The sequence below is a fragment of the Bubalus bubalis genome, chromosome 4 (assembly GCF_019923935.1).
Source record: "Bubalus bubalis isolate 160015118507 breed Murrah chromosome 4, NDDB_SH_1, whole genome shotgun sequence".
In the NCBI taxonomy this organism is placed as follows: Eukaryota; Metazoa; Chordata; class Mammalia; order Artiodactyla; family Bovidae; genus Bubalus; species Bubalus bubalis.
The window spans coordinates 162,462,099-162,487,114 of NC_059160.1; the positions used below are offsets into that span (position 1 = coordinate 162,462,099).

The following is a 25,016-nucleotide window of genomic DNA, read 5'->3' on the forward strand; positions in this document are numbered from 1 at the left end:
GGTACTCTATCAGTTCCTCAGAGTGGAGCGCTGACACTTCCAGCTTTTGTTCTAGAATAATTGAAAATCTTTCTATTTTCTGTTTTTTGCTTTACGTATGTTGAGGCTCTGTAGCTAGGCCCAGGTTATGTGTCATATCATCCTGATGAGTTCATCTTTTATAATTAAAAAAACTTCCTTCTTCATATTTAGTCATATTTCTTGTCTTACGTGATTTCTTATTTGATATTAACTACCACCTCTCTTGTTACTGTTTGTATGGAAAAATGTGCTGCTTCTTTCTGCCCTCCATGGATTTAGATGAAAAAATGCACTGTCATTCAAATCTGTGCTTCCTTGTAGGTAACAAATTGTTTCTCTTTGGTTGTTTTTAAGATTTTTTTCTTTGCCTTTGTCTTTCATAATTTTCTTCTTACTACCTTTCAGAGTCCTCCTTTGTTGGTCTCTTATATTATTTCCAGAATTGATAGTTACGCTTATTGGCAGGGAAGAAGAGCAGGGAGAAATTGATCTTACCCATCCTGTCTGGAAAAAAAGTCTCAAGTCTCTAAATACTCTTGATTTTGCAATGTCTACTATAACCATTGTTACCTGCAGGCTGTGTCCCATCAGCTAAAAGGATAGTCTCTCAGCACATCCGTCACTAATGGACACATTCTGGAGAGTAGGGCACAGGACAAGAAGGCATGGGTGGAAGGGGATCAGCAGTGTTTGTGGTCAGAAGGCATCACGGTGGTTCAGTCCATCTGCCAGTCCCTTCCCACACCGGGGAACAGTCCTCCAGGAGCACGTGCTAAGCCTCCTCCGGCATGCACACTGGGCCAGTATGAGTCACATGTTCACTGGCCCCTCTGAGAGTGAGAACCAGAATATGAAATCTGGAAACATGGGAGTGCATGCAGAATACATGTTTTTAGGTCAATCTGTAAACTAATATGCAGACCTTCAGATAAAGATATGAATTTAACCAATTTCTTGGTAATATCAAAAGAAAGTAAAATAGCAAAGACTTTACATGGAAAAAGGAAGAAAATATTCCTACCTGTTCTGAGGGCATTTCACCAAATAGTGTCTCACTGTGAAAGGAAAAAGAAACAGAAGATGGTAAATAAATACTACCTTAGACATATATGCCCCAGGAATTACTAGGAAATGCTGGTAGCCAGGTGTTGTCCAGTGTTTGCACTAACCACCTCTCCAGGTTATCTTTGGATGAGTACAGTAGACTCATAGCAAGGATGCCATGGACACTTGATATCGTTCAACACCTGGATCAAGCCAGGCATGAAGCCGTAAACCTCCGACTTCCTGGTTAATAGCCCCCAATATTCTTTTTTTTTTTTTTTGGCAAGCCAGGTTGAGTTGGATTCTAATCTGAAGAGTCCTGGAATAACAGAGTCACCCAATCTCAGAGCTGTGCCTTAGTTATGAGAAAGCATTCTCAGGGCAACTTGTTTCCACTTAGATGCTCCTCTCTATAAAGTGGGTTTTCATTCTATGATCAAAGATATTCCAGGACTTTGATCAAGGAGGCCCTGGGAAAGACAATCTTTTTTTTTTGCAATGACATTCTCCGTAGTAGGTAGCCTTCAGGAGGAAAAAAAAAAAATCTAGCTGCAGAGGAAAAATAAGATTACCTAGGCAGTTATCCTAATAAGTGTCCAATCTAAGCTCACTGTTGAACTTACCTCAAATAGAAGTAAAGCTGAAAGAGCCACAGGGCCCTGGAGTTGTGTAGTAGAGTGTTACTTCAATGGCCCCAGTGAAGCACACATGAACATATTCTCTCTCTCCACATCCTTGTGTAACCCCCTCCTACACTGACACGGAGCTTGGCATGTGATGAGCTTCGGCCAGTGAAACATTAGCCAAAGAATCACAAGCAGAAGCATAAAAGGCCCTGTGCTTTGAGGCTTGTGCTCTCTCTCTCTCTCTCATTGCCGGGAACTCTTCTGTTACCACACAAACAAGCCTGGCTAGCCTACTGGAAGATGAAACCACGTGGAACAGACATAAGACATCCCAGAGGCCCCAGAGCAGCCAGGCCCCAGTGCCCCACCAGCAGGCTGAAGCTGCATAAGTGATCCAGTTGAGGCCAGAAGAACTGTTCAGCTGAGTCCAGTTCACCTTTCTGATCTGCAGATAAAACAGTTGTCTCAAGCTCCTACCTACGGAGGTGACCAATGCAGGATGCAGACCAGGATGACAGAATCTGAGCTTTGGGGAGTTTTTTGGTTTATCTGATCCAACCCCTTGTTAGTAACTGAACTCTTTCTGCATTGTGTTCGCTAAATACCTACTATTTGCTGGCTAATTTATAGTTGCAATAATAATAAAATCATAGCTCATATTTATTGAACGCACCATGTCTTCCTGACACTATCCTAAGCTTACTATATAGGTCAGTGGTCTTTAGTCTGGGGTTTGCATACCCCTGGAAAGAACAGTTTGAAGGACATCATTTTCTGGATCCTCACCTCCCGTGGTATTCTTTCCTTAGAATTCATTCCACTGGAACTTGCCCTAGGTCTGGCTGTATTCCTTTCCTTCCCTCCCTGTTAAATGGGCCTTTCTACTTCACAAAATTAAGGCATTCCTCTCGCCCATCCTGACTTGAACTACAGAGGCCTGTCCTGGGGCTAGAAGCCAGTGGGCACATCAGTGGCCTCAATGAATCAGTAAATGACCTGGACTACTGGTGCCAGTGTTGAGAAAGCGAGTGACTAATGGTGGGGCACACACACTTTTCACTGGAGGAGAGGTTTCCAATATTTTGCTTTCAACAAGGACTGAAACATGAGCTAATCCAGTTGTCAGCTGGTAGAGAATTAAAACCATTTTCCATGATAGATCATTATGACTTTTGACATATAACTTGAAAGCAGTTTAAAGTATTGAGTAGTGTAAGGAAACTTCATCCACTCCTGCCTCTTTTCATACTGAGATTTTGCAGAGCTAACATCTATTAAAAATATAGGAATAGAAATGATGCTGAATTCTATTACTACGTAAATCCATACAAGGCTATATGAAGTAAAAATAAAAATCCATTTCCAATAACATTTTACTTCTTGTGGTTATTAATTATTTATCTAAATTTATAATATATTTATGTGGTTTTGATTAATTTTATATTCATTTCTAAATCTTTACTAATCATGCAATATTTCCTGAAAACTCAATCCAAAAAAAAATTTAATACCTAGAGACTTGTGGAATAAGGACATTTTTAAAACCTTAATGCAAAATTTTATACACATACTGGTTTACAGAGAAATATAACTAGACCTCGCTTGGAATCTCCCTTAAACATGCATAGCATAACCACTGCTGACATAACCGCATCACCTGTGTTAGCTAGGGGTCCCCAGAAGCAGAGTTTGTCTATAAGACAAGGATTCGAGTGCAGAGTCCATGTGGGAGGGAATCCTGGGAAACCCACTGGCGAGTGAGGAAGGGACACCAGGAAGAGAAGAAAAGCAATAAAGGGTGGTTCTGGAGCCAGTCTCCACCGTGGGTCATAGCTTAGTACCCAGGGCTCTTGACTCAAAGGCTCTCGGTGTCACACAAGGCAACCGCTGTGCATAGAAGCAGAAATTCAGGATGTGGTGCTTTTAAATGGTAACCTGTGATTTTCCGGACTCTGAGGACTCGAAAAGGAAGGGCTGTTTCTCTCACCTCTTCTAAGAGGAAGATACCTGGGAGCCCGAGGTCCTGGCCACCTTTCTCTGCCTCCTCAGCTCGGGCCACACTACACCCACCGTATGGCTAAGGCTCCCAGATGACACATCCAGGTTGTAGGCCGTCACCCCCCTGGGCCTGTCCCTGTCACAGCCACACCCCCATCCTGCCAGTCCTGTAGCAGTTGTTGGGGCCTCTGAGGTCTGTTCCTGAAGGTTTGGCCAATCTGCTCTAAGGCTACCATGTCCAGGTGAGGGCTAACCTCAGCCTGGACACCATCTTGCCTGGGCTACAGGATGCCAGCCTGCAGGTGGCAGTTGTACCAGACTGATGCCAAGCCCCAAGTTGCTGCGGGAGCTATGAGTTGCTATCTAGGAAGGACCTCAGCAACAACCACATGGAAGGCTGGAGGAAAATTCCTCGGCAAGATCAGTCCCCAGATGGCTGAGGTTTTCTTGAACAGAAACGAAGGCTGAGGGTGGGGCGGGCTTGGGCTCTACCACTCCCTTGTTTGGGGACTTGGACAAGCTCCCCAGCTGTGTCCTTGGTCAAAAGGGAGCAACACAGGCTGTTGATTGGGCTGGCAGTAAGTATTCGTGAGAATGTGGAGGGACCAACAAGGGGTCTAGCCTGCAGTGGGTACTCAGGCTAAGCCCTTGACAGCTCACAGGGTTTTAGATGCTGTGTGCAGGTACACGTGAGGCCATCTGGGCCCACTCCCAGGGGGTTGAGGGCAGCTGAGACCTGGGTTCCCAGTGGCCCCTTGAGAGGCCTGGAGTATGTGTCCTGGTCTGCCTTGTTGGCTCTGGAAAAGAAGGACTTCTACTGAACTACCTATGTGGCTCTGTTTCCCTGCTCCTGCCCACAGCCTAACAGGACTTGCAGCTCCAGGCAGATTTCTCCATTATGCCCCTGAGCCCAGGAAGAGATGCCTTTACAGCAAAACAGGCCTGGAGACTGCCCGTGTGGCATCTGAACTCCAGCAGCTGGGAGCAAAGCAGCTGGGAGCAAAGCAGCTGGGAGACGAAGCCATTTGCCCACCGTTTGGTAAGCAGCTGTCATCTGCCAAATTCCAAGGAGAATGGGTCAGAGGCACGGGCCCTGCCTGGCACGCTATCCGCCTGGAGGGAGGGAAACACATGTGCACATGTGCAACACACGCCAGGAGCAACAGACCTCAGAGGCCCCAACCCTGCTACAGGGACTGGCAGGATGGGGGCGTGGCTGTGACAGGGACAGGCCCGGGGGGATGACGGCCTACAACCTGGATGTGTCATCTGGGACACATCAAAGTCATTAAGGGTTTGCAACAGGAGAAAAGCTTGGACACCATGGAGAAGGTGGGCACAGGCATGGAGGGGGCGCCTGGAGCACAGCACAGACTCCAAGCACAGTGGGCAGGGCGCGGGCTGCGGAAGACGGATCTGCCTGTGGCTCTGGCTCTGGCTCCAGAGCTTCGGGCTCTGAGCTCCCATCCGGGTCATCAGCACTCTTCTCCACTCTACTCAGGCCCTGGAGGCTGACCTCTGCGCACTTCCCTCTGGCTTCAGGTCTGGGTGGCAGGGCCAAAGGAAAGTGTCCCTGGGACATGTGAGGGAGGAGGGCAGGAAGGGGTTGAGTAGAGGCTCCTGGCTCATTCCCTGCTCCCGCCTGGCTTGGCCCAAGGCTCCTAGTGGTGACAACCCTCTGAAAGCTGCAGCTCGCACAAGTTCCAGAACCTCTCCTCCTCTTGTCCCCTAAGGTCTAGGGTGGAAACAGCATCCCATGGGTGTTGGTTCCTGAGGGCCTCCCTCTCCATCTCTCCCTGGTTCCCTTAGCCCTGCCTGCACCTCTGCAGAGAATCCCCTCTAGAAATGCTGCTCGGTGTCCCTGTTTTATTTTCCCCTTAAGCCATGAGCTCCAAATGTAATACTTGCCAGCTTTATGAACTTAGGCGAACAGTAATCATCATTATATATAGTAATAACTATACCCACATGTCATCATAAATACAGGATACTTACAGGGAACCAGTGTTCCCTGTAAGTATCCTGTATTTATGATGACATTTGTGTTTTTTTTTTAACTTAACCTTCACAACAGTCCTATAAGACTGATACACTGCTGCACTCCTCACTATTTAGACGGAGAAGGTGAGGCATGGCAGGTAAGTCATCAGATAGGACATGACGAGTTGTCACTGAACTGGAGTTATTTTAATTCCAAAGCCCAGCTATGACCCAGGTCATCTCTGGGAGCTGAAGTGTCCCCATCTATTTCAGAAATTCCTAAGTGGGAGGGCACAGGAAGGCTATTTCAGAGGAAACACACAGGAGCTGGTGGAAACGTGTCATGGGGGCTTGGTGAGAGGAGGGGGCTGGGGAGAGAAAGCAGCGGTGTTCATAGGGAGATAAGAGTCAGGGTCGCAATTACTGCAACCACTAAGGAAGAAAGATTAAAGCAGGAAGGGGCTGAAGACAGAATCCAGGGGACATGGATATCAACAAGAAAGGAGGCAGAATGAAGTGAACACTCAGACTGGACAAGAGAAGGGGAGCGAAGCCTTTCTAATCCCTGCCAGGCACAGTGTCAGATGCTGTAATTAAATTAAGAACACACAGCAATATTCAGTCTAAAGAAGGTGGTGTCCATTCCATGTCATTTAATAAATGAGAAAGCCAAAGTTCAGAGTGTGTAAGCAATGTGTCTGAAAACCCAGTCTTAAGCAGCAGAATCAAACCCAGGGTCATCTGACTCCACAGACTCTTCTGGGAGGAAGAGAGAGGTTAAGGGTGCTCAGAAACCGCAGAAGGAAGGGATTTAAGAAAGGGGGGGAACTGCAATGATGTCAGCAGTGGTTACGGTTGATTTTAGCAGAGTCTAAGGGAGACATATCTCCCCCACTTGCTTTGCTTGCCAGTCACAGGTAAATAACCCCTGACTCAGGATGCATTTTTCCACCAAAGTGATACTTTGCCCAGCTGTCTTCTGTCTGTCTGTGGTTTGCTTGCGCTGTCACTCCAGACATGACTTTATCCATTCTCTTACCTCTGGACTTCCTCTTGCTAAACACAGACTGCCAGATGATGGTTAGGGTGAAGAGCAGGACACTGAGAATCCCCACACAGCACACGAGCACAGCATACACGTAGAGATCTGAAAGGCAGGGGCACGAGGGTCACTGCCAGGCAGGCCACACCAGAGGAGATGCTCCAGATAAAGAACGTCACACATCATCAAAATTCAACAGAATGAACCACATGTCTACATGTAAAGGAGACACAAGAAAACTGCTGGAAAAAGAGAAGAAAAATCTTTGAGATCAAGAACTAAGCAGAGAATTTTTAGATTTAACACCAAAGCATTACTCAAATAAGGAACACTTAATTAAATTGGATTTCATCAAAATTTAAAACTTGTGTTCTATAAGTATCCATATGAAGAATGAGATAACCCACATACCTATCAGAATAACCAAAATAAAACTAGAACGATAACAGACACGGACGAGGATATGAATCAACTGGGCCACTCAGACCTTGCTGGTGAGAATGTAAAATGGTACAGCGGCTTCTGGAAACAGTAGGCAGTTTCTAAAAGGGCACACCAATAACCACCACGCAGCTCAGCAACCGCTTTCTGGGGGCACTTGTTCAGAGCAATGGAAATTTCAGTTCACACAAAAACCTGGCTGGGTATGTTTGTAGCAGTTTTATTCATAACGGCCCAAAATTGGAAACCGCCCAGATGTTCTTCAATGGGTGAACGGTTAAATGGCGCTCCATCCACACTATGAAACACTTCTCATAATAAGAGGGAACAAACTCTTAGCACAGAGTTATGCTAAGTGAGAAAAAAATCCCCCCAAATTACATACTGTATGGTTTTATTTACACAAAGTATTTTGGAGTGACAAAAATGGTAGTTATGGAGAACAGATTAGTGGTTGCCAGGGGTTAAGGACGGAGTGGGTGGGGAAAATGGGTCTTGCTCTCAGCGAGCCTTGTAGTGAATATTGTGTATCTCAGCTGCATCAGTGTCAATATCCTCGTTGCAACGCTTTACTGCAGTTTTTCCAGATGATGCCTTGAGAGAAACTGGATAAAAGGCTGAAACTGGTACAAGGAATCTCTGTATTACTTATTAGAAATATACATCAATCTACAAATGTCTCAAAATTAGTTTGCTTTACAGTCCAAAGATGAAATCGTGTTCATATCTATCTTAAACCAGGCTGCTATAACAAAATACCAAAGACCAGGTGAATCAGATGACAAAAATTTATTTCTCACTCTTCCAGTGACTAGAAAGCCCAAGATCAAGGCACTGGCAGGTCCAGTGCCTGATAAGGACTCTCTTTCTGGTTTGGAGATGTCTTCTCCTGGTATCCTCACGTGGAGGAGAACAGAGAGAGAGCAAGTAAGCTCTCACAGGTCCCTTCGTATAAAGACACTAATCTCATTCACGAGGGCTCAATGCTCATGACCTCATCACCCCCCGCCCCCCTGCAATCCCTACCTCCTAATACCATCGCATTAAGGGTTAGGATTTCAATATACAGATTTTAGGGGACACGAACATTCAGCCCATAACAATAAATACAGCCATTTCTTAAACTCCAGTGATCAACTTATTCATCAATCCGACTGATAAAATGCCCAAACTGCCCAGAAATTGAACGGGAAACCAGAAGCATTATCTAAGGCTTCTACGAAGCAAAAATAAAGTGAAAATGTGAGTCGCTCAGGCCTGCCTGATGCGTGTCCAGTCTTTTCTACAGACCCTATGGACGGTAGCCCACCAGGCTCCCCTGTTCATGGGATTTCCCAGGCAAGAATACTGGAACAGGTTGCCATTTCCTTCTCCAGGAGATCTTCCCAACTCAGGGATCGAACCCCAAGTCTTCCACACTGCAGGCAGCTTCTTTACCATCTGAGCTACCAGGAAAGCTCACAAACCAAAAAGCCACAGATAATTCAAACTTAGTAAATGTTTGAACTTATCAAAAATGCTTCTCTGCTGACTTGAATGTTTTCAGCCAACAGACATATTCAGCCTGGAATTAAGATTGGAATCAAGCTGGAATCAAGATTGCAGGGAGAAATATCAATAACCTCAGATATGCAGATGACACCACCCTTATGGCAGAAAGTGAAAAGGAATTAAAGAGCCTCTTGATAAAAGTAAAACAGGAGAATGAAAAAGCTGGCTTAAAACTCAACATTCAAAAAACTAAGATCATGGCATCTGGTCCCATCACTTCATGGCAAATAGATGGGAAACAATGGAAACAATGACAGACTTTATTTTCTTGGGCTCTAAAATCACTGCAGATGGTAACTGCAGCCATGAAATTAAAAGACGCTTGCTCCTTGGAAGAAAAGCCATGATAAACCTAGACAACATATTAAAAAGCAATGACATTACTTTACCAACAAAGGTCCATATGGTCAAAGCTATGGTTTTTCCAGTAGGCATGTATGGATGTGAGAGTTGGACCATAAAGAAAGCTGAATGCTGAAGAACTGATGCTTTTGAACTGTGGTGTTGGAGAAGACTCTTGAGAGTCCCTTGGACAGCAAGGAGATCAAACCAGTCAATTCTAAAGGAAATCGGTCCTGAATATTCATTGGAAGGACTGATGCCGAAGCTCCAATACTTTGGCCACGTGATGCAAAGAAATGACTAATTGGGAAAGACCCTGATGCTGGGGAAGACTGAAGGCAGGAGGAGAAGGGGACAACAGAGGATGAGATGGTTAGATGGCATCACCGACTCAATGGCCACAGGTCTAAGAAAGCTCTAGGAACTGGTGATGGACAAGGAGACCTGGCGTGCTGCAGTCCATGGGGTTGCAAAGAGTCGACACGACTGAGTGACTGAACTGAACTGATATTCAGTTTGCTCCTGAGTACAAGAAATATAATAATGAATATCCAGATGTCTTCTCATCAAAAAATCAGAGGACTACATGGTACCCAAACTACAGAAATATATGCCCAGTACCAGAAATACACAGAAGAGGGACCCATCCAGCTTTGGGAGGTTTGGAGGGGCTTCCCAGAAGACTGGACCACTGTGGTAAGCTGTAGTTAAAATAACATAGAAAATGCAAAAATGCAGAGAGAGAATAAAATCAGAAAAAGAGAGAGAGAAACAAGTCATCAGCCATCCATCACTCTGAGGTGCTACACTTTATGATGTATATGCATATAGTTTTAAGATCGTAACTGTTTTATACCTTGTTTTTTATTTTTTTGTCATTAGGGTATCTTCAAAGAGTTATTTTAATTTTGAAAAATATGATAAAAGTTTCTGCTATTAATATATCATCATGAGTGACTTAGTATCTTATCATTGGCTACTCAAAGTGTTCCTAACTTCCCTATAAGAAATGATTCTAAGATGAGTATTCATAACCTTAAACTTTAATGACTCTCTCACATTGTGTTCTCAAGATTTAAGTTCCTGGATGTGGAATTGCTGAGTTGGCAAGAATGCACGTTCGTAAAGCCATCAGGACATGGAGAAGCAGCTGGTTAAGTGCTGAAGCTGAAAAAGCAAGCAGTAAGCCTCCTGGGGTGGCTGGCTCGCAGGGAAGCCTGGAGAAGCAGATAAGGTTATGGTCAAGGAGAAAGAAGGGGAAATGGAACAGAATCACACATCTCAGGTCCCCTAGGAGGCCCTAGGTAATCCCATCCCTGGACAGCCTCCCTTGGTCTCAGGCTCAGCCAACATATTCACCTAAGCTAGCTTGAGTTAGCTCCTTAGAAGGCGACTTCGAAGGCTAGACTAAACATACGCTAAGTATCAATAGAAAGGGGCTTTCCTGGTGGCTCAGAGGGTGAAGAATCTGCTTGCAATACAGGAGAGCTGGGTTCAGTCAACAGAAAGCACACAGGACAGGCTGCTGGGGACGGGAGCGCTTACAGCAGCATGTGGGGGCGGGCGGCGGGCGCGATAGACAGAGCCCCACACGCGGAGCGGGAGCCAGGCGCAGGAGCCGGGCAGGGCCCAGTGAGAGCCGCGGAAGCCGAGGCGTACAATGTCGTAAGAAAGCTTCCCCGGCAGCACCCAGTGCTCTTGGAAACCACCATTGGGTTTTCCCACCACGAAGTTCTTGGAAAAGTCCTGGAGGAAAGCCCCTTTAGTAGGATGCTGGGGACAAAGCCAGATAACCGGAGTCAAGGAGCTCAATGGGGTATGAGGAGACTGAGATAGACACAGAGAAAACTGTCTCCTATGTGAAATCAAAACTGCCTTTCTAAAGAGATGCCTATGTCTCAGATGTGTGGGCTTTGCAGCTTAATTCAGTAGAGAACTCTGCAAGTGGGCAGTTACAGGGACAAGCTCGGACATCCATTTAACATGAAGTTCCAAGGGACAGAGCAGAGGTCACAGCCTGGGGCTCAGGACAGGATACAGGACAGGCCAGAACACGAATAACATATGGCCAGTCCTGGATTCACACACTGTTGAGCAAACTATTCCGGGAACAGGACTACAGAGCCATTTCTGGCTCTGCAGGCTGAGAAACAACGCAGTCAAAGTGCCAGGCAGACAGAATGCGGGCAGGTGGGTGCAGCGTCTGTCTCAAAAGGATTCTGGAGACTCGGGCCCCGGTAGCAAAAGGCAATGGCAACTGGACTTCAGGATTGGGATGGAGAGAACTCTCTTCCTTAAGTTTCTGTGTCGATGGAGCAGAGTGACCTGAGTCACGAGTTCCCCTCTTCATCAGACGGCGTCTCTGGTTTCAGGACTGCAGGAACCAAACAGGGATGAGGTATCAGGGAGACTCTCCCACCAGTGTTCCCCCCAAACCTACTGCAGACATCTGTGGCACACTCTCGGGCAGGAGGCAAAGGGCTCCAGGAGGCCCACATGACAGTTTCAGATCACAGCCTCCTCAATGTGCACAGAGAGGCTCTCCACAGGCAGCCACGGCTACAGAGTCATAAAACATCTGGCCAGTCCGGAAGGCTCAGCTGCAGCGCCAAGCACACAGGCCCTCCAGGCTGTGGACACTGGCCAGCAGGCACCAGCCACCCTCACGTGGGTCCCACAGGCTTAGCACGGATCAGGCCTGCTCTATTGTATTCTCAAAGCCACAGGAACATTAAACAGTATCACCTTGTAGGAGGAGAAAAAGCTCGGGAACACCTGAGGTTTCCATGGATTGGGCAGCACCCCCAGTTGCTGGTTTTTCCCTCTGTTTTCAAGCATCCCTTTGCTGCAGAAAGGCGATCTCCCTGCTGGACCTACTCAGAACACTAAAACCACCTCCCCTATCTTTCTCGGAAAACAAAGGGAAAACAAAGGTTAAACCCTGAGCCATTGGAAACGCCAGCACAAATGACTAAGACTCCAGGATGGTTTTTGCCAGCAAGCTAGAGCCAAAGTGCTCCCCAGGTGACACAGTATGGCTCCGGATGCCGTTCTCAGGCTGGATACTGGCCCGCAGTTGCCTGATCTTTCACCTTTTCCTTTACCTTTTATATAAACACCTCTCTCATTATAAATGTTCGCTCAGAGGTTGTAAAACTCGGGCCAGGCCAAACAATGCTTGTCCGGAGGCTGAATCCTCACCTTCAGGTTCAGGTTGAACAAAACATCTGCACTTAACCAAATCCGGGCTTAGCTTTTCAAATACCACAAACACCTGAACACTCAAAATAATTCTAAACATCTTGCTTGTTCTCCGAAATCACTTGCAGTTTCATCTTCTGCAGCTGGACTTCCAAAGACACCAACGTCTTTGTTAGATTCAACTGCAAGCCGCCATGCAGAAAGTTGTCTCCCCACCGCCCCCAGCCCAGGCCTCCCTGAAGCAGATGGCGGGGCCGGCAGGCTGGAGTGATGTGCATGCCGCAGGGAGGCAAGATGTGGTGCGCTGTGTCTGCATGCCAGCTCCCATCCGTTCAGAGAGCCAGGCCACACCAGGCCAGGCCAGGCAGAGCAGTCCCCATGAAAGGCAGCCTGCGCACCTGTTGCTGGGCAACCATGAGCCTGGCTGGAGTATTCAGCGCTGCTTTGAAACCCAGTGACCCCAGCATTCCTCAGCACAGGGAAGGAGCTCAACTCCCCCCCGGGGCCATTGAATCCAGAAAATTGATGATCATCCTCTATATTTCCAGGGCAACTACAAATCCCTATTTTGCAGTTCTGTGGAGAAAACCAGGTACTTCTACTCCTGTTTTTATCCAGCCAGTAATAATATCTTGCTTGGGGAGAAATACCTGAGCTATAGCCCGGAGGGATTTTAACTTACTCCAGCATCTCACCAAGAGGCCTGACAATGCTTTTTTTGTGGTGCAGGCATGCAGCCAGGCCGAGCTGAGTCCCAGGAGGACAGATATCCGTCCTCAAGCGCTGCCGCTGCTCTCCCATCCAGGAACGAAAGGGCAAAGGCCTGGGATCAGACGCCAGCGAGTTTCAACTGTACCCCTGACCTCGTCAACACTGTGGCTGGGTTAAAAAAGCAAAACCCACAGATGCTGCTGCTGCCGAAATCACAGGGAAAGAGCACTTTGGACACAGCTGCTCTGAGGCAGGATGTACACTGAGAATTCCAGTCCTGCTTTTCTGTAGAAACTGAATTCTCTGTGTGGAGAAGACCATGAGCTATAGATTTTGTGTAGAGTTAAATTGAGAGTAACCCTGATATTCTGTAGCTACACATGAACTAAAAAGTAATCATTAATCATACAAAAAACTAAATCATACAAAAAACTAAAAAGTAATCATTAATTGTACAAAATGTTTTAGAGATTGGGATTGTGCAGCAAGGTGTGTGTGCGCAGACTTTTAAATGCTCCAGTCTTTCCAAATATATAAAGTCCTGGGTTTGGGGCCATAGTATTTTCAAACAGTCCTTGGATCACTTGCACCAGAAACACCTCAAGCCCTGATGAAGTGCAAATTCTTTGATCTCTTCCTAAATGTATAATCAGATTCTTGGCAGGGGCGGGAGTGGAGGGCAACCCAGAGTCTGGGTTACTAACAACCCCCCAGGATATCCTTATGCACCTGAAGATAAACAGGGTTTGCCACGGGCGGAGTGCCTCACTGAGGCTTGATCCCGCCTTTGCGTATGTTGAGCCTCCTTCCTCATGACCTTTGCCACAGGCGGAGTGCCTCACGCCGGCCCCCAACAAGGGTTCCTGCTGTCACATCTGCCAGTGATCTGTCTTAGCGAGCCCCCAGGGTATCTCCAGACGTGCCCCCTTCCAGTGCCTGGGTTACAGGGCAGCCTCAGAATATGGGCACACCAAGTGCTTTTTCTAATGCTTCACTCTGTGAGGATGAAAGTCACACGTCTCTTTGCTAACAAATAGGTATTCACTGAATGAAAGGCTAAGGGAGGGAACTGTGGATTATTTTACTTGGAGAAGATCATTAAATACAGAAAAAGCCATCTACAAAATGTGCAGAAGAAAAGGCAGGGAATACAAAGAATCACTGTTCCAGTAAAGTGCAACCTGAGAAATGCAACATTTATGACTTCAAAATGAAACAATCCTAATGGCCTACCTGAGTGACACTTTATGGCTTGCAAACCAGGTTCATAATTATGGTTACGTTTTTCTTAGGGAGACAGTTCCTCAAGTCACTGTTATTAACTAGCTATCAGAAGAGGTAGGTTTGAATCCAAGTGCAGTCTGCCATGAGCATGTTCTCATAGCCACTGAATTAACAAAAGCTGATGGTGAAGCCCCAAGGAACACAGGTCTCAGATCTTTTTCCCAAGGTCCATACATCATCAAAAAATGCAATGCCTTCACAAGATGTAATCCTTCACAATTTCCTGATCACATCTTAACATTAATCTGTTGTTTTTTTTAACTGATCAAAGGTTCTGCCTGAAAACTCACGAAGTGCATTCTTTCATTGCTTATGGTCGTAATCTTCAACCACTTTACAATAATTTCTGTGAGTTGTCCATACTCTAAGGCCATGTACTTTCTCAGCCTTGGCACTCTTGAACTTTGGGGCCAGATAAGTCTTTGCTGTCAGGGCTGACCTGTGCATTGTAAGACCCAATAGCCAGTAGCACCAAAATGTTCTTGTGGCAAGCAAAACTACCCAGACGTTGGGAAACGTCCCCTAGAGGGACAGAATTACCTCCTGTTGAGAATGACTGCTCTAAAGCTCCATCTGAGTATACATAAGATCACTAGGTTTCTGGGGGTAACACCCCCAGAGACTCTGATGCCATAAGCATGGTGGCACAGAGCACAGTGCGCCTGTAACAGCCTCCCAGGTGTGCTGATGCTGATGTGATGCTCATGCTGCTGGTCTGGAACCAGTGTGGGGAAACATCTAGGGCCATGGCTGCAGGCTGGCATCTCGTAAAGAACTTCTAACAAGTTCCAACTTAATCAGAGTCTCTAGAGATGTGGTTCAGGCAACAGTGTTTTTAAAGCTCCCAGGTGACTCTAACATGGGTTGAAAATCACTGGCTTAAGGTTTACAAATGTTTCCAGACTCCCAAACTCTTAAGACACCTGAGATAAAATTAGTCACAGTAGATGTAGTTTGCCTTTTTATATTGCTTAAAGGTCTCTCCTTAATATCACTTAGGAGTAGGAATCTTGAAGAAAAACAAAGACCACCAAATTATGCAGATTGGACCTTTCAACTCTATTCTTTCAAAATCTGTGGACTGATACCTCCAGGCATTCCCATCGTACTCCTGACTATGTTTAAAGCAAGAAAACCGTTCGATGTTAGGAAAAAACTAAGAAGTCAGGGTCCTTTCTTCTTATTCTATTCATTTCCTATTATCTAGAAGTGAGGTTGCATCTTATAATAAAGAAATAAGTAAGAATTACCTTCAAAAAACGCCCAGGTCTCCTTCTTTTTCTCAACGGATGAATCTTCAGAAGATTTGAGGGAAATCACTGTAAGGCAAAAAAAAACAAAAAAAAAACGAAATTGCATAGCGTGAAGTGGAGTAGTTTATGAACCTGGCCCACCTCAGCCCAAAAGATGATATCACATGGGATACACGGCACTTACATTTATAAAGTAATTTTCACATTTGCAAAACCCACATTTAGTTGTCACAACTCACATGCCAGGGGAAGGTGCAATGCCTTACATATAATAAGTAAGAGGCCAGAGAAGGGAATTAAGTGTTTGGTACTCAGTTCGGTAGAAGTCCTACACACCCCATATATTAATACTTACTACATCTTTCCAAAATGTAGTGCACTTGCTGAGTACCTCTAGGGAAGCCCGAGGTCTTCTGATGACTCGGGGTCGGTGCTCTGAGCACCATCCTCCATGTAAGCCAGCCACCCAGTAGCATGCATCTGATTCTGAGATCATTTTGTCTGCTTTCAGTCAGCGGTTGAGCACTGAATTCACTGTGCTTGCTTTCAATCATCAGGAAACACAACTGAGTTACAGGACTTCCCTGGTGGCTCAGACCGTAAAGAATCTGCCTGCAATGCAGGAGACCTGGGTTTGATCCCTGTGTTGAGAAGATCCCCTGGAGAAGGGAAAGGCTACCCACTCCAGTATTCTTGCCTGGAGAACTCCATGGACAGAGGAGCCTGGCAGGCTACAGTCCACGTGATTGCAAAGAGCTGGACATGACTGAGCATCTAACACTTTCACTACTTTTTCAAACCTTGAATGTAATACTAAAGAGTCTAGAACCATGGAAAGCTTCCATGTACATGGGTAATCTAAAAATTGACCAAATGGAAAAATGTAAGTGTCAGGGGATGAGAGCACTGTCTAATGGAACTTTCTGAGGAGAGGGAAGTGCTCAGCGCCTGCACAGCACACACAGCTGCCGCTGCACCTTTGTTGAGCAAGTGAGACGTGACTTGTCTGCATGGGACTAAGGAGCTGAATTTGTAACTGTATTTCAATTTAATTAATTCACATGAAATAGTTACATGTGGTCATTGGTTACTGCATTGAAGAGTTCTAGAGAAGAGAATCTAGGGCCCAAATAAAAAGACAAAGGTGGCTGGAATAAAAATTGAATTAATAGAGGAAAGGAACATGGCAAGGATGGTCTAAAATTTTAACTCTGTTTATTGCCCCTCCATTAAACTTGTATATTATTATTGCCATGGGTTCCAAATCTGAATTTTCCATCTTTATTTTTCTCCAGGTCTTGGATGGGTATTTCCTATTGATCCACCACACAGATCACTAATCTTCTCTTCACCTGTGTCTAAGCTGCTCTTAAACCCATCTACTAAGCTTAACATTTCATTTATGGTATTTTTTTCAGTTATAGATCATTCATTTAATTCTTTTTTTTATAAAGCCTACACTCTCTGATCAGTTTCTCCAGCATGTCATTTAACTTTCCAACCGTATTAATCATATTATTTTACACACATGCCTGATAGGCTTGACATCTGCATCACCCGTAAGCTTATTTCCATTGTCTGTTTTTCTTTAAGATTGTTTAAATTGTTATTTATTTATATTTATTTTTTTAATTTTTTAATTGAAAGATAATTGCTTTACAGAATTTTGTTGTTTTCTGTCATACATCAACAAGAATCAGCCATAGGTACACTCATGTTCCCTCCCTCTCGAACCTCCCTCCCATCTCCCACCCCACCCCACCCTTCAGCCTATCACAGAGCCCCTGTTTGAGTTCCCTGAGCCATACAGCAAATTCCCATTGGCTATCTATTTTACATATGGTATTGTAAATTTCCAGGTTACTCTCTCCATACATCTCCCCTTCTCCCTCCTCCCCTCTCCCATGTCCATAGGTCTGCTCTCTATGTCTGCTTCTCCATTGCTGCCCTGAAAATAAGTTAATCAGAGCCATCTTTTTAGATTTCATATATATGTGTCAGTACACAATACTTATTATTTCTCTGGCTTACTATTACTCTGTATAATAGGCTCTATAATAGGCTCTATAATAGGTTCATCCACCTCATTAGAACCGATTTAAATGTGTTCCTCTTTATGTCTGAGTAGTATTTCATTGTATATGTGTACCACCGCTTCTTTATCCATTCATCTGTTGATGGACATCTAAGTTGCTTCCGTGTTCTAGTTATTGTAAACAGTGCTGCGATGAGCATCAGGGTACATGTGTCTTTTTCAATTTGGGTTTCCTCAGGGTATATGCCTAGGAGTGGGATTATTGTGTCATATGGTAGTTTTATTCCTAGCTCTTTAAGGAATCTCCATACTGTCTTCCATAGTGGCTGTATTAGTTTACATTCCCACCAGCAATGCGAGAGTGTTCCCTATTAGCTGTTTTTTATTTTGATCTTGTCCTTTGATGTGCCTGATAATTTTTTAGCTCGAATGCCAGACATTGTACAGGAAATTCATGGAGACTCTAGATGGAATTTTATTCTCCTCATCGGAAATCAGAGTTAGGAGGACGCTCAGCTGATCCATTGAGAGTATGAGCTGCTCGGAAGCTGGGTTTCAGTTTTTATAGGATATGCTCTATTTCTGGTTTGCCCTTACTTTAAGGATCCCCAATAGAAAGCCTCAAGTAATTATCATAGACCTTCCAATTTTCATCTCACAGTTAGAACTGACAAAAGCTGTTTGCCTCATAAACAACCTGATTGTCACTTTCTGCATAACTTTTCTAAACAAGCACTGCATATTTCCGTTCAGCTGCTCAGTCGTGTCCGACGCTTTGTGACCCCATGGACTGCAGCACGCCAGGCCGCCCTGTCCATCACCAACTCCTGAAGCTCACTCAAACTCATGTCCATCAAGTCGGTGATGCCAACCAACCATCTCATCTCTGTCATCCCCATCTCCTCCTGCCTTCAGTCTTTCCCAGCATCAGGGTCTTTCCCAATGAATCAGTTCTTTGCATCAAGTGGCCAAAGTACTGGAGCTTCAGCTTCAGCATCAGTCCTTTCAATGAATATTCAGGACTGATTTCCTTTAGGATGGACTGGTTGGATCTCCTTGCAGTCAAGCACTGCATAAGAATGGTTGAATTTCTTATAAATGACTCTGACAATTAGGCTTTGTCACTGCTCTTCTCTGCAGTCAATCTCTCTGTCCTTCAGAGAACAATTAGGAGAGCTGAAATACATAGGCACGTATGTAATTGCATAATTATGTCATGCAAATATATCTATGAAATATAAATAAAAATAACTTTAGGAAAAAAATCCTAATAAATTAAGAAAACTGAAATGCAGACTACTTTTCAGCTTTTCTAATTGTTCTCAGAAGGAAGGTTTTGTCCTGTGGGAAACAACTCCCCTCCCTGTAGATCCTAAATTCCTCAAAACCAAAAAGGTGATACCTCCATATCACCATCTGAGGCACACTGCCTGGCAGCTGGTCGGTGTCCAGTAAATAAACGACCTACTTCTTTCTGATGGCCCCTGAAAGAAAGCAATTTGGACATCCAGGAATGAACCCCTAGTGGACATTTGGTCTTTCGTGCATTATTAGATATGTCAGACAATTTGTCTAACATCCATCCTGCTTAATTTGCCCCACCCACAGCCCATATAATCTACTCACTGTCAGAGCAACTGATCAGATTCCCCTTTCAAGAATTTAAACAGAGTACATATGGTGGTTGTAGGTCCTGGGGTTGAAAAGTCTATGGACTCTGGGGTGGGCAGCTGTTTTGGAAAACAGGAAAGCAAATGGAGCAAGGGCAGAACCTGCAGAAGGAAGGTCGAGGATAGAGAACTTGATCCTGGTGGCATCCTGGGTACCAAGAGGCTGATGTGTTTTCTAACCTTGCATTCCATCAGTTCTGTATCCTTAAACCATTCCCGCCTCTCTCCTGAATTAGCTTGAATGAGTTTTCATCTTCAACGAGTTGAGCCTAGGCTAGTATAACCACAGAGTCTTAATAAAGACAATACCAAAAGGAAAATAAATGGACCTCTGAGGACCTGAGATTTCAGGAGATCAGTGATGCCCGTCATGGTCCAGAGCCTTACTACTCTAAGTGTGGTCCACGGACCACCAGCATCAATGTTACCTGAGAACTTGTCAGAACTACAGGATTGCAGGGGCTCCAACCCAGGTCTACTGGATCAGAATCTGCTTTTAAACCCAAATTTCTTGAGTGAATCATATGCACTTTGAAGTGTGGGATGCACTGATGCGCACTGGGTTGAAATACTAAGTTGCCATTTGCTAGTTATGTGACCTTGGGCGAGTCACTTACTTCCCCATTTGTTACACAGGGATGATGATAAGTTCAGGGTGAGTGTGAAGCCAGAAGGGTTAATATATGGAAAGGACTCAGAACAGTGCCTGAGACCTAATGAGCCATTTTTATCCATAAGACAGCTCCATAAGAGCTTAGCTCCTTAGCTCCAGAAGACAGCAACGTGGTCTCTTTTATTCCCTGCTCTAATTCCCACACCTAATTATAGCATGGTCCTTTCCTGTCAACCCTGTGCCTCAGAGTGTGACTCTTCAGATGTCCAAATGGTCCATAAGAAAGAGTTCCTTGCCTTTGTGGCTTAATGTCTGCGGTCCCTTTGCCTTATCTGGGATTAAAGGTAATAAATAAGGTCTCCCCAGAGGACTTGTAGAGATGGGTATTGAAAGAACCAGCAAGGTGGGATTCAGAACTAAGGGACTCTAAGCAAGGAGTTTGTGGAGGTTCTTCATTTCTCTCCAGTGTGGCTATTTTACGGGAAAGTACAGCAACCTTGTTTGGCATATGAAGATCAGCAACATTGGTCATAATCTTATCTGTTCTTACAAAAAAGAAAATTTTTTACATCAATTCTGCCAGAGCTTTTGAAATTTTCCCAAGGTTCGGCATAGCTATCTTATTTCAGCTGCTAATCCTGTGCTATCTCAAAGTGAATGTGATACATTGTCCAGCCACACATGTCTGAGTCCAGAGATTCAGGCCAACGCCCTGCTTGAGGTGGCCTCTGTCTTGCCCCATGCTTGGAGCCCAGCCTCTCAGCCAAGAGCTAATGTGGGGCTGGGCAGCGTGCCCTCCAGGAGAAGGTTCACGACTCTAGATGGTAGGAATGGTGCCGGCTCTGCCTCCCAGGGAGCCTTGGCTCTGCCACCCTTCCTGCATCCCAGTCTTGTGAGGGAGGGCTGTACAAGGACCGCCTCCTCCCACAGGGTATGGGGCCTGGAAAGAGGGCAGTAAAACTGATCAGGGAAGCAAAAGGAAGCCCAGTTTGGCCTCAGCACCAAGCTCTCTTCTCAATACAGCTTTATCAGCAACATAGTGGGCATTTTGAGTTCTGACTCCTGTGCCCATTTATCAGCGGGTCTGGACCACAGGATAAAGAGAAAGCAAAGAGCACTCAAAAGCTAAGTCGTCAGCTGACCTCTTGATGGCTCTGTAACTTTCTGGGGACTCCAGCCCTTGGTGGGCTGCCCTTCTGGTGAGACTGTGGCCTGAGAGCAGTGACAAGCTCCTCCCCAAGACAGCAGAAGCAGATGAAATTTAAGAGGGGTGGGCTGTGGGAGCCACCACATCCCGGCCCTCTGGTTGAAAGTGGCCACGGGATCAAACTGTCTGGAAGAACACAGCCCAGAGGCACCAAGACAGGACGATCCTTTCAGCCTCGTGTCTGGAGGAAGCAGATTGGAGAGAAAGATTCTTAGTCAAGTATCCTTTGCTGGGACCTGTGGGGCAACCACCACACAGAGAGGTGTGAGATCTGAGACCCTTGATTTCTGACTCGGACAGAACATCCTGCAGACTCCCTTGGGGAGGGCAGATTTCACAGGCTGTGGCAGACTGTGTCTCCCTGAGTTCACGCCAAGACCCTGTGACAAAGCCCTTCAACTGAGGGACTTCCTGTTCCCTTCCTAGTCTCCCGTTCACCAATGATACAGACACCTTTATCTGAGCCTGCTTTGAAGGAGTGACCCACCACCCCCCACCCCACCCCCAAGCCCATCATTCATGGAATGGCGGACTAAGGATTATTAGAGGCCCTGGAAAAGCCCCCTTTCTCCCAATAGTCTTTCCCACCTGCTTACCTGTGCCTCCAATTCCTCTCACAAAGAATCCTATGATTAAAGGAGCTTAAATTACAACCAGGGGCTACATCGAAAGTGAGGAGCACATTTCTGACACAGAACACCTTCTGGGAGGCAGGAGTTGGTAGAGAGAAGTGTGGGGAGGGCCTGGGTACAGACAGGAGAATGAGGGGGCCGGGGAGCAGCAGCCCAGATGCAGGAAGGACTGGCCCCAGATTTGTGAGACACGCCTTTACCTTCCTGTTTCTACCACTCACTGAGCGCCCGAAGATCAAGGTTTTTAAAATGTTAGTGTATAGGGGAAATAATTAGGCCTCTTGTGGCCTCTTGAGGATTCCCAGGCATGACCCCTGAACTTCTGGTTCAAGTAATTTGGGGGAAGGCCTGGGAATCTGTATGATTAGGGAGCACAAAGTTGTGGAAATTCTGAGGCTTGAGGTCCCAGGAAGCCGCATGGCGAAGCCCTGCCTCACACATTCCTAGGACAGAAAGAGGTGAGTCCCAAGAGACATGGGAGAGGGGATTCAGGTCATGAGGAGCCAGACCCTAGACCTCAATCTCCCGTCTAGTCCAGGTTAGGGTCCAGAATTCAAAACTCAACCAATGCTCTTCAATTTAATCCAGGGACAACAAGAATAACAGCATGACCTGAAGAATAAGACTATCACACAAGTGTTGTTTACAAAGGACTCCAAAAGAGCCCTTTAATAACATGTCTCAGTGCAGGGAAATATACGGTGAAGAACACAGCTTTCAAGGAAGTTATTTTCAAAAGAGCAGACCATCTATAAAGGATGATGTGTCTCCCCAAAAGGCAAACTCAAACTTGGAAGCTGGAGAGAATTTGAGTCAGAGAGGCCTTTCTCCAGTGATTACCTAATATTTCATACCCTCTCTTCCTGCTGAATGCATTGCTTTAGAATGCATCACTACACTTTGCTCATTGGTCCGGTTCATTATCCCCCTCCTCCAGCTGAAGGGAAGTTCCATGCAGGCTGGAGCTGCATCTGTTTTCACATCCCAGAATCCTTCCTAGTTCATAACAAGTCACAGTTCCTTTGAATGAATGAACGAATGGGATGACTATGATGCTGTATTGGTGGGTCAAGGTATCCCAGAGAAAGCTTGGTCCTGGGACCAACTTACATTGTAGAAGGCTGAGAAGAGAGCCCAGGGCAGGGAGCCCAGGCCTACCCAGCACCTTGCTTCCCATGGAAGATCCGCATCAGAAGCAGGGGTATCGCACCAGCTCACCAGGCCTTTGGAGCTGACTTCTCTGGAGGGCTCTAACCTTGGAGCTGCTGGCTCTGGGTCTATCACAATCACTTTTTGGCCAGAGAGTTCTTAGTTTCTTATAGAATGGAGGCGGGAAGCCCGCAGACCTTAAGCAGCCAACATTCTGCATAGAGTAATAGGAGAGAAAAATCTGCAAGGACCAGAGAAAGTGGTATCCTTCGCCTTGTATTTCTGCGCACAGAGATATGTTATTAAGGGGCTCTTTTGGAGTTCTTTGCAAACAACACTTGTGTGATATGTTTATTCTTTAGGTCTTGCTGTTACTCTTGTTTTCCCTGGATTAACCTGAAGAGCATAGGCTGAGTTATGAGCTCTAGTGATACAAAATATGCACAAGAAATAAAAAAAGAGGAGTCAATACCTTTGCTCAAATTCAAAAATTATTATAGTCATTTCGCTGACCTTTCTTATTCAACGATGAGATGGTTTCCCAAGGAAAAAACTAAATGTAGCTGTGTCCTCACTATTTATAACTGACTCGGTGTTCTCAAGAAAGGCAACTAAAACCCATAGAGACACAGAGACCGCCTCTGTTTCTGCTCTCTGAAGTTTGCCTATTGCTTCCTTTCTCCCTTGACCCTCCAAGCCTCAGGCTGAAGGCAGTCTCTCTTGGGGCCTGGACAAAGCCATACATGTGCATAGGGCCTTTGGTGACCTGCACTGATGGAGCAGCTGATGAGAAAAGAAGAGCTCCAACTTTGTCTATTTTAGGCCACTCTTTCCTTTGCATTCACTCTAAGACAAATTCTAGAAAATACAGCAAAAGAGCAAACAAAAACTCATATTAAATAGACTTCCCATTGTAACAAGGCAGTGGGATAAGAGCTATGCATTCTGAGATGGAATCAGCTACAGAATACAAAGGCCATTTGTATTTAGAAAATATTAAGACTTAAGGCTTGGTAAGTTTTACCAAGCCCTCTCCAGACACGACCCTGGGACAGATCTATATATTATCCTCTTTTTTTAAGAAAAAATGATTTATTTTCGGCTGCGATGGATCTCTGTTGCTGTGTGGGGGCTTCCTCTGGTGGTGGCAAGTGGTGGCTCCTCCGGCTTCTCGTTGCGGTGGCTTCTCTTATTGTGGGGCACGGGCTCCAGGCACGTGGGCTCAGTAGCTGTGGGGCACGGGCTTAGGTTCCCCCTCACTCGGCATGTGGATCTTCCCGGAGGAGGGACTGAACCCATGTCCCCTGAACTGGCAGGCAGATTCTCAACCACTGGACCAGCAGGACGTCCCTATATCTTATCTTCTTGCTACCACCTTCCACTCCTTGTTACTATTAATTAAAATGGCACATTATTAAAAACCATGAGTGATCTGAATCACTCATTCAGTCCTTCACTAAAAAGCTCATTATACCAGCACGTGCCAGACACGTGGGTGCGTCTAAGAATTTCACAGGGTACCTGGAGGCAAGGTCCCTGACCAGGGCCGCCATGGCAACCTTTCCTCTTATCACCATCCGCCTCAGCCCTCACCAACCACAAACATGCGTCCAGCTCCATTCAGTTATTTGCAAATCCCTCTTCTCCCCCATCCACGCCTTTGCTCTGGCTGTTTCCTCTCCTGACAGGCGTGGCCCACAGTCGCAGAGCCCTGCTCACCCTGAGGCCCCAGCGGAATGCCACATCCTCCACGTGACCCTCTCCCGTTCCCCCGAGTATGTGACCTTGTCTTTTCCTTACTCTCATGTAAGTGTCAGCCTCCTCTCTGGCCGTTTCAGACTTTCTATTAGCTATATCAATAAAGTCTATCCAATATACACCCATATCAACATGCTTCTCCAGATTGTGAGGTTGGGTCCCAGGACAGTGGGGATCAAACCTCCCCACATGGACCTCTCTTTGGGCAAAGCACAGGGATGACAGGCTTATAAACTGGGGCTTCATACATGCTCCTGAGTTTGTTCCAATCTCTTAAATTCTTCCAAGACCACGGCAGTTAGAATGAGGATAGACACAATGAAGGATTGTTTGAAGTTGTGTTTAAATTACACTCTGGTTGTCAATTTGTTCCCTTTGAGTATCTGGACCTGTTGACACTTTAAACATCATGATGTGAGCTTGCCTAATTAAGCAGTAGCACTAAATGTTTAGTTAAT

At 45.7% G+C, this 25,016-nt stretch overlaps 1 protein-coding gene across 4 annotated transcripts in view; it reads right to left on the reverse strand.

Moving 5' to 3' along the window:
* Positions 1 to 25,016, reverse strand: part of VSTM4 (V-set and transmembrane domain containing 4) — an 81,092-nt gene that overhangs the window by 40,163 nt on the left and 15,913 nt on the right. For 3 of the 4 annotated variants that reach the window (XM_044942413.2, XM_044942414.2, XM_044942415.2), the window contains exons 3-6: positions 20,955 to 21,200; positions 15,492 to 15,560; positions 6,709 to 6,816; positions 1,043 to 1,076 (exon numbers count right to left, since the gene is read on the reverse strand). In XM_044942413.2, coding sequence (XP_044798348.2) covers positions 1,043 to 1,076; positions 6,709 to 6,816; positions 15,492 to 15,560; positions 20,955 to 21,200 — 457 coding nt within the window. The remainder of the gene's footprint in view (positions 1 to 1,042; positions 1,077 to 6,708; positions 6,817 to 15,491; positions 15,561 to 20,954; positions 21,201 to 25,016) is intronic. The other variant, XM_025284909.3, reaches the window with a different exon arrangement.